The following is a 15,145-nucleotide window of genomic DNA, read 5'->3' on the forward strand; positions in this document are numbered from 1 at the left end:
TGAACGGTTCTTGACTTGGTTGGTATGTTGAATATTGCCATTTGTTCACGAACCTATGCATATGTGTGTTTATATATCTAAATATTTAAATGCATCGATTCTGCGTGTGGTGGTTTAGGATGAACTTGATATCATGCCCTTGTCTGCCTTGGGAGAGGTGGTATTATACATGAATGGTTAAATTTTACTGCTTCTTGTTTGTTATGAGTGGTAAGATAAATTTATAAATATCTAGAATTCTAAAGGTAGGGCAGAAATGCAGATTAGTTTTGAAGTCCTAAGCTATTTCACGAACAATCTCTGCAAAGGCAATGTTCTGATAAAGAGATTGGTATTCCTTTGTTATTTGCAAATTGAACAGGATGGTGACAGTTAGGCCTTTAATTCCACCAGTTGTTTGGTTGAGGCTTGTGGTTAGCCATTGTGCTAGCAAGTTGCTTCCTAGGAGCCTTTTGTCCTCCAGTCGCCATACGAGCAGTTTTCTTGGTATGTTCTGTGTCTCACTTGGGCAAAGAGAAATCTATTTCTCTCGACAGATTCCTATTGCATGAAATCGTAATATCTATAAGGTCTAGAGTGGTGTCTTTTATGCTTGTGCATTGTATAGTGTTTAACTTCAACTTTTAATCAGCCATGGTGGCGATACCGATGTCTTCCTGAATTGAGTGGAACATAATCATTTTACAATCGATCTAGTTAGTGTTGCGATTTTATAAAAAAAAATGTTTTTAATCACGTTTAAGCATTTGCAAACACGATGTTAGTCAGTTAGATTTGCTTTGACTATTCAAAAATCATCATTCCAAAATTAATAAGCAACATCAATCATGCGTAAACATAAAGAGTAGGTCTCTTGTGAAACAGTCTTACGAATTTTTATCTGTGAGACAGGTTAATCCTACCGATATTCGCAATAAAAAGTAATAATCTTAGCATAAAAAATAATATTTTTTCATGGATAATCCAAATAAGATATCTGTCTCACAAAATACGACCTGTGAGATCGTCTCACACAAGTTTTTGTCAAACATAAAACATAATGATAAAATGTCACAAGTTATGTATTTTAGATGTGTTTTGCTATTACTAACAACATATGTTAATTACCAGTAATATGACGATGTATTTAGCCTACATTTGCGATTATTGATTTACATAGTCAATTCTTTGTAGCAAGAGAAACGGTAATACAATATTAAAATTATATAATTTTTGTTGGTTATATAGATTTAATTCGAATTTAATATTGGGTGGAGTTCAGTACTTTCTAAATCGTGAAACAACTTTTAAAGGTTGGAAAAAGCGTGTGTGAAGCATATTATTGTTGGTTTAAGACATTATAAGGAAGCAGAATAAATAATGCTGCGAATATACACAGTAGCGAAATGGTGGCGACAACTCTTGGGATATCCATTGCAATTCCGGGCAGTAGTTCCCGCAAAAAGTCCATCTTTTTGGGTCTTCCAAACATTCAGTCTCCTTCTTCGCAAGCTTCCATCGTTAGTTTCTCCAGCCGCCGGAGAAACAGCGCCAACACTCCGGCTCCTACTAAGGAAAATACATAAGGTACTGAGTTACGTTTTGTACATTTTTTCACATTGGAGGAGAAACAATCAGAGACCATTAAAGGGTAACTGGGTTATTGTTGTTGGTTTATTTACATTGAATGGATACGTATAGGGAATCTGGTTGCTGTGATTTTAAAGCTTTGTTCTGTATGCAGAAAACTTTAAGTCATAAAAATCTGGAAGAAGATGATGATATAGATGAAGATGCTTTTGAGGCACTATTTAGTCAGATCGAAGAAGATTTGAAAAACGATGGTTTGATTGGTGGGGATGCTGAGGATGACTTTTTAAGTGAGGAAGAGCTTGCAAAACTTGAGCACGAACTAGCCGAGGCTCTGGAGGAAGATGAGCTTCTTGGGGCATTAGGCTCCATGGCCTATGGCCTATGGAGATAACAATAACGAAGATGTCGAAGAAGAATCTGATAATGTGGATGATGATTAAGCGGGAGATGAAGAGGAGGAAAGCCCGATAAAGCTCAAGAATTGGCAATCCAGGAGATTGGCCTATGCTCTGAAAACTGGTCGGTGGAAGACTAGTGTAAGTCCGAGTCTTGCTCGCTTTGTATCATGTTTCTAGTTCTTAGTATGTTATTGTAAATTTTATAGAATGATTCTTGTTTTGTTTGTCTAAATGTATGAAGATTAGTCAAGATTAATCTGTATAGCTGGAGAGCTTGTTGAAGCAACGGAGTAGCCCTTTTAGTTGCTTGTCTTACTAGAAAAGAAATGTATTTTCTATGGTAGTCGAATATGGGTAGTTTATGGAGGTTTTGTTCTTGATTTTTGTCACGTTTTGACTGTAGTCGTCCACGTCTCTTTGCTGAATTTGTGGATACGGATATGTATTTGTTTCACTATGATTTTCTGAATATGTGGATATCCGAGAACAAGCTTCCAGTAGGTTTTGCAACATGCAACTTTATCATTCATTTTTGTAAATCAAGAGAAAAAAAATCTGGGATGGAAATTTTTAGCGTTTTATCAATACTTTATGGAGACTTTGATTGCAGATAAAAAATCTTGCTGCTGAATGCTGCTCTGTCTTTATAGAGCTGTTGTCCTTGAATTACTTCGTGACACCCTCCAAAATCTCGTCATGCTGAGTGCTGCTTTACCTGATAAACCTGTTCCAACAAGCATGGAACGGGAGGAGAAAATCGAGGAAACTGTTCACTTGAAGCAGACACCACAAACTACAAAGCCTAAAGCTGAGGTGAAATTACCAGTTCATGACATGCGAAACAACTGGTCTACCCGAAAAGGATGAAGAAAGTGCAAATAGAAACTCTTGAGCACGTCTATAGACGAACAAAGCGTCCAACTGTAAGTGAAATAGCCTAATGCATTGTTGTTGTGGTTTTACATTTACTTAAGTTACTGCGAAGAATGATGAAACGTGCAAAAACGCATCTGGAAATATGATGATGAATGAATTGAAATATAATATTATTATGATGCAGAGCATCTATAAATGAGATTTAGGAAGAAACTCAGCGTTTGTTTTAGTTATATACTATCATGTTAGGAATAAACGGGGTAGAGGAGGAATTAGGGGTGACGGTATGGGATCATTTCTGTGAATATGCACGTTTGTTGAGTCATGTTTAAGGTTTAGCCTAGGGTACACCGGGAGAAACCCTCTAGGCGTAGGCACTCACGCATGTTTTTATGCATTTAACGGGGCATATCCTGATAAGCAGTCGATACCAAGTTAGAGAAATGAATGACACTCAAATTTGGATAAATTTCTTCTATATTTCTCGTAATTGATTGACGTGCCCTGATTTATATACAAATATTTGAATCAAATAAAACCGAAAGCGAATCAATCTTACAACGGATGAAAGATCTATATTCTTCTAGAGCTCAAGCGTGAGAGTATCACACGTGCGAGGTGCAGCTGCTGGTGTCGCTTGATTAGGCCTATGTATCATGTTTGCATTGTACTTCTTTGAACTCGATGATTAGCAACATTGTGTATTTGATAAATCTGCCTCCCTCGAACACAAACGAGCTGAAGATGACAAACGCCTTCCATATCATCCATCCGCGCCACAGACCGTATTTACCAGTTCAAACTTTTTGTTCTTTCTCTGATAATTTGCAAGTACCAGCCTTACTAATGTGTACAGAAAACCAATACAGCTGTGTTGTATTCAATTCTCCTTCAATTTTGAATTAAAAAATTTATAACTTTCGTATCAAACCCGGCAACAAAACCCAAAAAAAACTCTGAACCAAATAGTAAAAAACGAGTATGAACTCAATAAACACACTTACTCTACATCCCGGCATATATTTACAAAGCTCTACATAGTGAGTTTCAATTCACTGTGACAACACAAGAAATTGTACCCAAGTAAACGGGGTTCAATGACATAAACTTGCTTCCTCAAACTTTTACTTGAGTACAATGGGCATTTCACTTCGATTTATACCCACCTTCTGCGCTTCTTTGCTCAAGGGGTTCTTTTTGTCGCTCGATATCTTCTGGATTTTAGGCGTTGTGGCTTCCACATTTTCAAGTATTACACTTTTCAATGGAGATTATGAATTAATGAATGAAGAATCAAAATATAAATATACAAGGTTATCGAATAAAAAAGAAGGGTGTTGTGGAGTTCAAACAAACATAAAAAAAAAATGCAGCGGGGACTGTTTTAAAAATCTAGAGACACGGAATGAGAAAGCATTTAAGTTTTTACCCTTTAGTTAACAAAACTCGGTACGAAAACTAGTACAACGATAGCTTCCTCATCAAATGCTACAGTTCATAAAAGGGATAGTGAAGTTGACAGATCAAACACAATGCATAAAAACCGTTAAGAAGTTTAAGAACAATAATAACGAGCTCAAACCCGTCTATATTATTTTTTATTATCAGAGTTAGAAACCCCTTTGCTTACACCATTATCATGTTGAGGTTTGCTTTGTGACTTGAAGAGAATCTTTACATAAACTAAATCTTATACCATACCTAGACCAAGCACCCACAATTACAAAACAGGTTTTTTTCAAAAGAAAAGCCCTTTTCAACACCCCCTTACCCCGTACACCCCCGCCCCAGCAACATTTTTTGAGGGGCAACCATCAGAAGGGATGTAAACAATGAACTAGATCTCCAAGTGACAAAATGAAACGTCTGAATCTTGTAGCTAATTTGTGCCTGATGTTATCCATGTAAGCAGCCAACTCAATTATTTCTGTAGATCAAGATGCCAATGATTTTACATTTTCTTCTGGATGCTAAGCAAGTTGAATAATAAGCATAGACGAAAAAGACTATGCAAATTTGCTTACCTAAAAGTAACCTCAGTTGTATATATTTGAAGGCTGTCTTAAATCTGTAGACAAGAAACATAGCAGAACCTGCAAATTGCACATTGACAGTAAAGTACGAGCACAGAAAATCCAAACACATTCAATATTTTCACTTTATTCAAGAACTTTTATCTTACGATAAAGCAGATACACTATCAATCGAGTAATCCTATGATTTTTCACCTGATACAGAACTGGCATCTTGAGAGAGGCCACGTATTGCAAATTTAGCATAAGCCAGTAGTCTTATCCTTTGAGGAGCACCCAACTTGCTGACCAAAGACCTTAGTAGGCCGCTGAATATGAGGAGGAATAATCAAGTAAACTATTAAAAGAATCGATTCAAACCTGAATGCCTTGTAATTAGAATTGAAAAAAACAGAATTATCCTTACTCAGTTCGCATGATGGCAAGAAAGTTAGGAGGTAATGACTCCATAAAGGAAGATATGTCCTCCATTTTTAGAGACTTCAGCTCCTGCTTTAGATTTTTTCTCTCTTCAGGTAGCATTTGACTTCCAAGTGTAGATTTACTGTCAATCATTATCAGAAAAAGTCATAACTAGGTAGACTCAAATCAACAAGATCAAAATTTCAATATTATTCATGTATACTGCTTACAGCTTTCAAAGTATCCTGGTTTAAATCTTCAAAATGTAAAAATTATTCGGGTAATTGTTAAAATCCTAACCTACCAAAAGAGAACATCGGAATTGTTCTACTCTTTGTTCTCTGACCACACAGTTTTCAAAGAGATGTTAGTACCCAATTCAAATTGGTATTGTGGGAGAGAGATGCTGCTCATGTTTTATTGCATCGGTAATTGAGCGGATAAGTTATTTTCAAATCAATACTCAGCTAGTTTTACAACCATCCACTTAGAATATTCAATTGCTGGAATTTGAATTCACATAAATAGTTCGAAGAGGTCATGAGCACTAACTTGAAAAAAACTATCTAAAAATACTAACATTCTTTACTTACTTGCAAAATGACTTCTTTCTCTTCATCGCCAATATTCTGTCTCGCTAAATTCAATTTTTCTCAATAAAATTGAGATAATTCTTTTCACAGTGGTTGATCTCATATAACTTACAGAACCTTGAACTTAACATCACAGGAAACAAGCAATCAACCCAGTATTGCTCTGCATGGTGCTTTCCAAAGGCACTCAGCATACACAAACTAAACTGAACATTTTTCTGGATTAGAAATTGTTCCATAACAATCTACAAAATAGGGAAATTGAGTAATGTGGGTCTCTAGGATTGTTAACCAGTTTGCCATTAGTTATCACAAATAACTGAGAAAAGAATTTTTCTCCAGAAAAAAAGGCCTCAAGATTCGGCATTCTCTCATTCACAAAATGTGATGACCAAATAGATAGCCCAAGCAAAAACAACTACCTGTCGATGGTTCTTCCAGTAAATATGACAGGAAAGTATCTTGAGAACTTCCCAACACCAAAGGCATCACCTAGCTGCAATATTGCTTGCGAGTCCATTAAAATTAGAGCCTCCCAGAGTTTGCAATAGTTCTGTCGGAATTCTTCATTCAATGACTTGTAGATCCCGTGATCCAGAATGACTACATTCAAATATAAAAAGCAAATAAAAACTTCTCCAGTTAAAAATAAATGGTAACAAGAAGTGACTAGAACATACCTAATGAAAAGCCCTTGGGCCCATGTGGAGAGACTAATATATTCCCAGGATGTGGGTCTCCATGCAGGAAACCATGGACAAATATCATCTCAGCGAACACTTCCACTAGGGCTTTTGCTACCTATATAAATACAAGCCAAAAGGAAAAATAGAACAGAGGAATGTAAGATGAGGGAAAAGCTCAAGTTTTGAAGCCACTAAGTTTATATTAATTCATGCACCGGCTAAATTATCAGATACTGAAAGCTTCACAAACTTTTTACATAGGAAGAAATCACATCTGTACCCTATTACATTCAGAATAGCATAAATGATGACATCATATGACACATTATGTGCTAATATGCCAACGTGCTAACCTCAAGAGGACTAATTCCTGTTTGCTTCAAAAACTCCAAGTCATCAACCTGAAAGCTAAGGAATATCAGTTAGAGGGTATGTAAGTCAAAATTAAAATCAAATCACATTTTAAATGTATGTCAAAAGTATCAACACAAAGACACTCAATAACTATGACATCAACCCCTTTTCCATCACTTAAGGAGAATCCATTTTTATCAAATTTCACCACTGAAACTCTCCAGTCTCCACCAGGGCCCCCAACTAATATTAAAGTAAAAATGATATGCACAAAAATTTCAAACAACTGATCGATCATACGCAAGGCAGGAGCAATCATCAAGTTGACATAAGAACTATGTAGACAGAAAAGAGAAATTGCAATGCAAAAATTGCAGGCAATTAAATGGAAACAAAGAGTTAAAACATACCAAAAAAATAATAATGAAAATTGGGCATCACCACAGATATATAAGTGTGATTTGGTTACTTGTTGGTTATATACAAACAACCGAACAGTGCCACAATTCAGAAAAGAGTGAACTCTGCTTCACAATCTGAAACATTCGCAAGAGTTTGAAAAAAGCAGTCTATGCATTTATAGGAGAATTCAGCTAAAGCTGAAATAAACACAATTCACAGGTTTGCACTCCAAATAAAGCACACTGTCAATCTCACCTTTTTTCCTGAGCAAAACTGCATAGTCAGAACCTGGCTGCTTGTACAATCCTGGAGACATTATCATGACAATGAGCTTAAAGACAAGCTAAAACCAGTATTTCAATATTGAGGTACAAAAAATGCTGAAGAAACAATTATATAATTAATACCTACCCAATAAATACAAGGAATCTTGACCATGCTGTTGTTTTTAAAGTTTTTTGCTGCTCTTTCTGAGTTTTTAGCCTCTTGAATGAAATCTAAATGGAAATAAGAAGTAAAACAGTTGAAGCAAAGCATGATATTCATAAAAAGTAACAGGCAACAGCGATGAGTTTGTTCATTCATCTTTTTGCTTTGACTTGGAGCAGCATGTATGCCATGAATATTTAACAGTTGAACAATTCAACCCAAATATTTACAAATGAAAAGGTGATTAAAACATACCCACAAAAAATAATGGAACTTCATACAGGCATCACTATGTATAGACAATAAATCTCGGTTGACAACAAACTCGGACAGCCTGAAGTCGCTCATGCATGAAGTAGCTTGCGTAAATGACCGAATCAAGAGCAAATATCAAATTAATGGCAAATGATCCCATTGACAAATAACTGTGAATATGCTAGTAGAAACAAATATTAAGCTTCTCCAATGTGGAATACTTGTGTGTTTACAGGAAAAGGAAGAGTAGACTTTTGTTCTTTCTTCACCTTTATGTTCCAAAGAAAGATGATTAACTAACAGCCAAAAATAATAAGACTTGTTCTATAAAAGACAGGTCTACGGCAGCTAACTGGCCAAATAATATACCACTCATGTGCCCTTCAGTCTTTATGATGCTATCACATAAAGAAAATTATTCGCCACCAAAGGAATTGCAGAAGGAAACTCCACCATATGTAAAACACATTAAATCTGATGAAAAAGAAAGCAAGAAAATGATTTCAACAATTTTGAGTTGGCAAATGCCACAAATACACCAACATCAGCAAATAACAATAACTTCATTCATGTATTCCAAGAAAAACGGTAGCATTTTAGAATTTGCAATAAATTATACAGAGAAATAGGCATAAATGTTACTCGATGTGTAAATTATAAATGTTGATCAAAATAGCTGGTTCCTAAAACAATCAGGGCCAATTCAACCTAAAATGGATTTGAGAGTGTCAAAAGGAATATTTTTATATGTTTTCAGCAGACAGAATTACAGTCCAGATAAAAGAGGAACTAAAACAAGGAGTCATTAGATGTTTCAGTCAGCTTCATGAGATTATCAATGCAAGCTACAACAGTAGAATCAAAATGAATTGTGACCAACACCGTATACAATACGGAAATAATACCAAGAAAAATTTATTTACAAAATCATATCTGCAGCATGTAAGTCGATACAACTTACCAAGTTCAAAAGCAATATTCTTTGCGAATTCTGAAACCATCCAATGAAACCTGTAATCAGGATAAAGCTGGAGAGAGAAGCAACAGACAACTTAACAGGCAAGCAGTGTCATGTGTCTTGACAGTATATTTATTGGTCATATACGAAAAGGAAGCACAAAAATTTCATATGCGATAAAATTTCACAAATTTAGCAAAAGAGGACCAACCAAAATTTTAAGCTAATGAGCCATTTAAATCTCACCCATGCAACTGATCTTGAGAGAAAATCCATGGTAGCAAGGTCAAATTTCATCAAATATTGTAGTCCTGGGTATTGGACCTGGGATTCAGAAAATGTCACAAACAATGAAGCAGGCTTCTACTCAGCTCGAGTTTCCTTGGGCATTAGAACAACAAAATTATTTGTTGCTAAGTCAACATTTGATTACATATGGTCCACATCTAATAGTTCAAAGAATGTTGTTGTAACCCAGTACAAGAAGTTCATTCGATGTTCCAAAAATAAATAAGAAGGTTTTAATTAGCACAAAGAGATAGTCGGCATTTGAATGCAAACAAAAGCTTTCATAATGTATATGGGATTAATTTAAAGTATACCAAAGGAATATATATATATATATAGATACATACATACATACATAGAAGAAAATAAGAGCAAGAAGTAGCATACTGAATCAATGTGAAAATTTTCTTATTGAACAAATACCTATCTAAGCAGAGCCTTGTGAGTTTGAAGCGAATTTGCTTTTTGGTCAATCAGTTGAGTAGCAATCAAATCCAAGTCAACAAAATGACAGAAGATAACCAAAGGAGGCACAATTATGACAACTATATTTACTTTAAATCAAACTGTCACCACAAGATCCACCAAATTCAGATAAGTATAAAAATTCCTCGCAGCAAGCCATTTTCATTATTTTAAAGTCATGGAATAACAATACAGAGGGAAAAGACAACACAAAATCATTATTGTTCCAAGGTATTGAAGTACATGATAGTAAAGAAGAAATAAAAACTTTGAACCAGGATAATTCAACGGCCGAACCTTGACTGCCACTTCTTGCAAATCTTTCAGCACAGCATGGTGTACTTGAGCGATTGAAGCAGCAGCAACTGGTTGCTCATTGAATGAGAAGAATCTAAAAAATTCAAGTATCCAAAAGTCATAAGGTTCAGATTCTAAGAAGCTATATACTAATTAGAAATTGATACTTACAGATAATGGAATAGAGACAAACTAAGAAAGTCGAAGTGAGAAATAAAACTATTCCCAGAGAAAACATTTACAGTAGTAAACAACCACAAATCAAGAAAGCTAGAGCAATTAATTCCAATAGGTTCTCAACCTTTTATGCCAAACTATTTGGAATCCTATATTCTAAAAACAACTTTTAGCGGAGGCATAATGCCAAAGGCATATTTGGAAAGCATTTTCAAAGGTATCAATAAGTACTTGCAAGTTCCTGATGGGGGACATTTATATCAACTCTTTGAAAGAAACAAACTTAGTGTTTTGAAAGCACTTTCAAATATAGGAGGATCGGACACTTGGTTGTCATTCTATAAGGAATTTGAACCTTAATAATTTTCGGGTGATATAGATGATGGTATGGGCACTCGGTCATGAAACTAGGCTCAAGTACCATCTGCAACCCATTCATTTATTATATTTATGTCTATGCCCAGAAAGAAAAGAAGTCAAATCGCTTCAAGCAAATGTGTCTAGAAATAACTGAGAACTCCAGTAACTACTAGTGGTTGTGTGAGGATCAAAGGAGACCGAAATGTATATTCAATATTATCGTAGCAAGGCACAACAATGAAACTGTACTAGTTAGGCAACTCACGTAAATCAAGTACACAAATTTTCAGACTCAGCGAGATAATATAGAAGCATGGAATACGCTTCCATCCAGTTCAGTTGTAACCAGTGAAAAATTAAGGAAGAAAGTAATTTTAAAGAAAATGCCCCTCAGATTCATGCCCTGGAAATTTATAGATATGCCATATAAGTCGATAAATTTTCGAACTCAAATAATTAACATTTCTATCCGATATTATTTCTTTTGGCACTAGCAAGTATCCTCAAAACTTGAGTGCTGGGATTTGGATAATGAATAACATTATCACGGAAAATTTCAAAGAATTCATCGGTTGGAACGGAAATAGGTCACTGGCATGACAAAGACAAAATAAACTCAATGACTGAATTTTCTTAGAAAAGTCAAACTTGAAAATGCTAAATTTGGACCAATAAAATACTTAACGAAGTAGTACCCGTAATTTAAGTAGTGAAATCAGTGATATATTTCTGCTTGTATAAGCAGGAAGCACGTGGTTTTAATGCAAAAGTATTCACGTACTGTGTTGAAGGTGAATTAACATGTAACAACTTACATCTCTGATAAATCCTTCCCCAGACTCCGGATTATAACGTCTCTGATGGCTTCAAAATTACAAGGAACTGCCTAAAGCGTAATACAGCATGATAAAACATGAATAATAGCCAATCCATTAGTTACACATACAGCACAGGCATTCGCTCAACAAATAACACCAGTGAAGATGATAGAACTAAAAACCTGATCTTGTAACACCGAAAGAGTAGATGAGTATTCTTTGGGTACTTGACGCATAGCTGCAACAAACTGACCAGCTTTGACATAGAAACCTTTGTTGGCATCACATAGTTTTAATATCTTGCTTGCTGACCGTTGATGAATCTGGACAAGGTCAAAAGACATAAAAATGAATGAATAAGAAGGTTAGAGATGTGATAACATCGATGAATAGTATTCAAATTAACCCATCATACGTAAACTTTGACTTCAAAGCCAAATATGTTTTCGAGAACATAAAAATAACACATCTTGAAATGACATTGTCGAACAGCCGTCATTTTCACCAATTATCGCTTATATTTTTATTGGACTATCTGAGTACAAGGTTATTAGCATTCGGGGAAAAAGTGAAAAACTATGGGTATCAACCAGCTCGGGCTGTCTGAGATTTAGTTCTCTATCACTTGGCATGTAAACATGCGAAAGTGAAATAGCTGAAAATTCTCAACATGGCATCAAATAATGAAAATAAGAAGAGGAGACAGACACATATAGTAGATTAAGATTTACTGACTCTTCACTTCAAGCTTCAATGTGCAACTTATCAGCTATGGCATTTCATCAATATCATCTCATACCTACAAGTTTTGGTACTGTAATGTCTAACTACAGAAAAAATATTAACATGATAGAAAGAAATTAACATGAAGCTTGGAAATTGTAGAAGTGTTTATTTCCTCATGTTCATCCACTACCAAACTCCTTACATTTTTGTCCAGGTAGGTAACTTTGGTTCCTCGGACAAAGTGCCTAACATGACAATAGGTAACCAAATCCATGATATACCAGGTAAAGCGCATTTCATGTAGGAGCATGGAGCCAGGAGCCAGGACCCAAGAGTGAGGGGAGTAAAAAACTCATAATGCTTACAACAAAACTTTCTAATACTTTTTGAAAAATGTTAACAAATTTCTTTATTGTCTAAAGTGTCGAAAATATCATTTTTAGTGCTAGAGATCATGCGCTTATTTATTCAAATTTCACTTCCAACTTTAAAAAAATAAAATAATTTTCTTAATATTCATTGAATTAAATGCTGCATTTTGATAGTAACTACAGGTAATAGAGGTCGGGTTTAAATTAGAGGATAAACAAAAAATTTTTTATCACGACGACAATACTTTAATTTTTAATATACATATAGCATATTTATAGTACACACTAAAATCACAAAGAGAAAAAATATTATCCGTAACAAGATATGCTTAGAGTAGAAATAATATTTCTAGATTATATTAGTTAATTAAATATAAATAAAAAATTATTTTAATAAAATTTTAAAAACTAATATAATTCTTTTACAAATTAGATACAATTTTATTATAATAATTTATGATGCCACTTTATTTCCTCATCTGAGTGGGATTAAATCCTTGCTTCCTTACATTTTGATTGTACTTGCATATATATAACCTTATAAAGGCAAATTTGATTAGAGGAGGAGGCATCACCCCTACTTACAAGCTAGAACTACACATGCTGACAGTTGAAGTTTTTTTATTATGTAATAATATACACTATTATTTAGGGAGAAACCCTGATAATTAACCAACTTTTGGTGAAGCCTTTTTTAAATTTCAAAATCACCCCTCAGACATTTAATTATAATGTATATAATTTTGTTCTTCGATTTAACTCTTTCAAAAAATAAAAATAATTGTGTTTTATTTATTAAATTATTATTTGTTTATATTTTTATTTCATATTATAAGGTGTTGTTAATTAAATTTTCATATTTCATAATATTAGAAAATTCATATTAATAAATCTCTCGTCATATTTAATTTTGTATCCATCATAAATAAACTTGGGAAACAACATATGTGCAACACATAATATTATGTATTATGGCCTCGTATGAATTATATATGGAACCAAAAAATTATATCATATGGATGTGTTTTAGCAAGTGTAGGAAAGCTAGGCACTCTCCTTTGTTCCCACCAAATTAATAATTAAGTAATATAAAGTAACGAGTCGTGTCAATTTTAAGATATCAAATTCGCAAGCACAACATAAATAAAAGAATAACATCGATAAATGCTATCCAAGACATGAAAGTATGATGCATACACGTTAATATATTAATGCACCCCTGCTGGTATTCGTCAACTAAAGACAACTATCTACTTGGGTGATGGGTGGGCAATAATGAAATTGCCCAACTTTACTCCCTGAGAACCAAATGTCCTGAGCCAAAACCACAACTCTGAATAGCAAAGTACCCAAACTGTCGAATTGGTAATAGAACATATGGAGAATACAGCAACTCCAAACCCAACCTCCCGAGCAAATGCCTCAACTCGGCCGACAGTTGGGTATTTTGCAAACCAAAGACAATCTGGTGGTGACAAATCCATGTACATAAGGGAACCGTCCACTCGGATCATGAAAAATGTATATGTACTACTGAATGATGCCTAGGAAGATATTATCGTATTACTAGAACTCAGGCAAGCATTAAACTCCCGAAAGGAAGAAAAGGTCTCATCCCACCCACCACCTCTGTAGATAAACTAGGTACGGCACAATTACACATCTGACAACTCTATAAATAAACCAGATATGATACAGGTAAAAAGAGCTGCTTTCTGTCGCATATTTACAAACTATCTTTTTTCCTCCTACCGCAGACTTGGACATTGCCGGGTAACAATTAACAATGCTAGCAAAACCCTCAGACTGAGGGGCCATAATTGCAGCGAGAGGAGAACTAAGCAGCATCAATGATTGATAGGTAAATAAGAAGTGAATAAACCAATGAAGGAATGATTGCCAAACCTCGGATAATACACGCCCGTACTCATCCGAACTTGCGGGCACGCCGTACAGAGAACGCCTGTAATCAACCACGCAAGAAGCAATCTGCGAAAAATAAGAAGCAAAAACATGCCGAAACTCAAAAGAAATGGAATAAAACCGGATAAATGGAGAAAGCGTAGTGAGTGAGGTACGTTGAAGATGGCGCGAGAAGAGCGAACGACGCCGTTTAGGAAGTTGAAGGGGAAATCGAGGGACCGGGTGGAAGGGTGGCTCGGTGAATCGGTGAACTGGTAAATGAGAGAGGCGACACCAGATGCGGTGATTACGTATGCTGACGTCTTCACACTGAACCTGAAAGTTCCATGTTTCCTCATCTCAGGCGCACTGGAGCGCCGGGTCCGAGCACTGGAAATTAATTAATTTATTTATATATTATATTTATGTATACATAACTAGAATTTATCATATATTAATATAATTATATAAAAATAATCGGATTTTAATTCTTAAAAAAATATGTTTTCAAAGTTTAAGTTGAGTTTGGATTGAGAATTTTTAAAATAAGACAAATTAATTTTCTAAATGTTTTATAGTATTTTTCATGATAATTATGATGCATTTCAAATTCATCTAATAATATTATTATCTGGAATTCATTTTACTTTATTAGACGTTAAAATCAGTGTTCTAAAAAGAGGCTTAAGTACGCTTAAGCTTGAACCTCGTCAAAAACGCCCCGCTTCGGAGAAAGCAGAAAAAAGCGTAATTAAGATGTTTAATTAAGCGTGCTTAAGCACA

General features: G+C 34.9%; 1 protein-coding gene and 1 pseudogene across 3 annotated transcripts; one reads left to right on the forward strand and one right to left on the reverse strand.

The window, feature by feature from the left end:
- Positions 1-67: 67 nt before the first annotated feature.
- LOC140986163 (protein OVEREXPRESSOR OF CATIONIC PEROXIDASE 3-like) lies at positions 68-4,775 on the forward strand (annotated as a pseudogene).
- On the reverse strand, positions 4,415-14,780 carry LOC140986160 (uncharacterized). 3 transcript variants are annotated; one of them, XM_073454209.1, is made up of 16 exons: positions 14,539-14,780; positions 14,366-14,449; positions 11,546-11,686; positions 11,361-11,431; positions 10,009-10,102; positions 9,205-9,282; positions 8,962-9,028; positions 7,728-7,813; positions 7,572-7,622; positions 6,914-6,961; positions 6,555-6,675; positions 6,297-6,477; positions 5,286-5,423; positions 5,075-5,187; positions 4,871-4,939; positions 4,415-4,773 (listed from the first exon to the last, which is right to left on the reverse strand). In XM_073454209.1, the coding sequence occupies exons 1-16, from the start codon at positions 14,719-14,721 to the stop codon at positions 4,661-4,663; spliced, it is 1,638 nt and encodes a 545-aa protein (XP_073310310.1). In that variant the 5' UTR covers positions 14,722-14,780; the 3' UTR covers positions 4,415-4,660. The 3 variants fall into 3 exon arrangements, with proteins under 3 accessions (XP_073310310.1, XP_073310309.1, XP_073310312.1); XM_073454208.1 differs by having other exon boundaries at positions 8,962-9,011; positions 9,170-9,282; XM_073454211.1 differs by lacking the exon at positions 9,205-9,282.
- Between the last annotated feature and the right edge of the window lie 365 nt (positions 14,781-15,145).

Source organism: Primulina huaijiensis, chromosome 10 (assembly GCF_012295235.1).
Source record: "Primulina huaijiensis isolate GDHJ02 chromosome 10, ASM1229523v2, whole genome shotgun sequence".
Classification (NCBI taxonomy): Eukaryota; Viridiplantae; Streptophyta; class Magnoliopsida; order Lamiales; family Gesneriaceae; genus Primulina; species Primulina huaijiensis.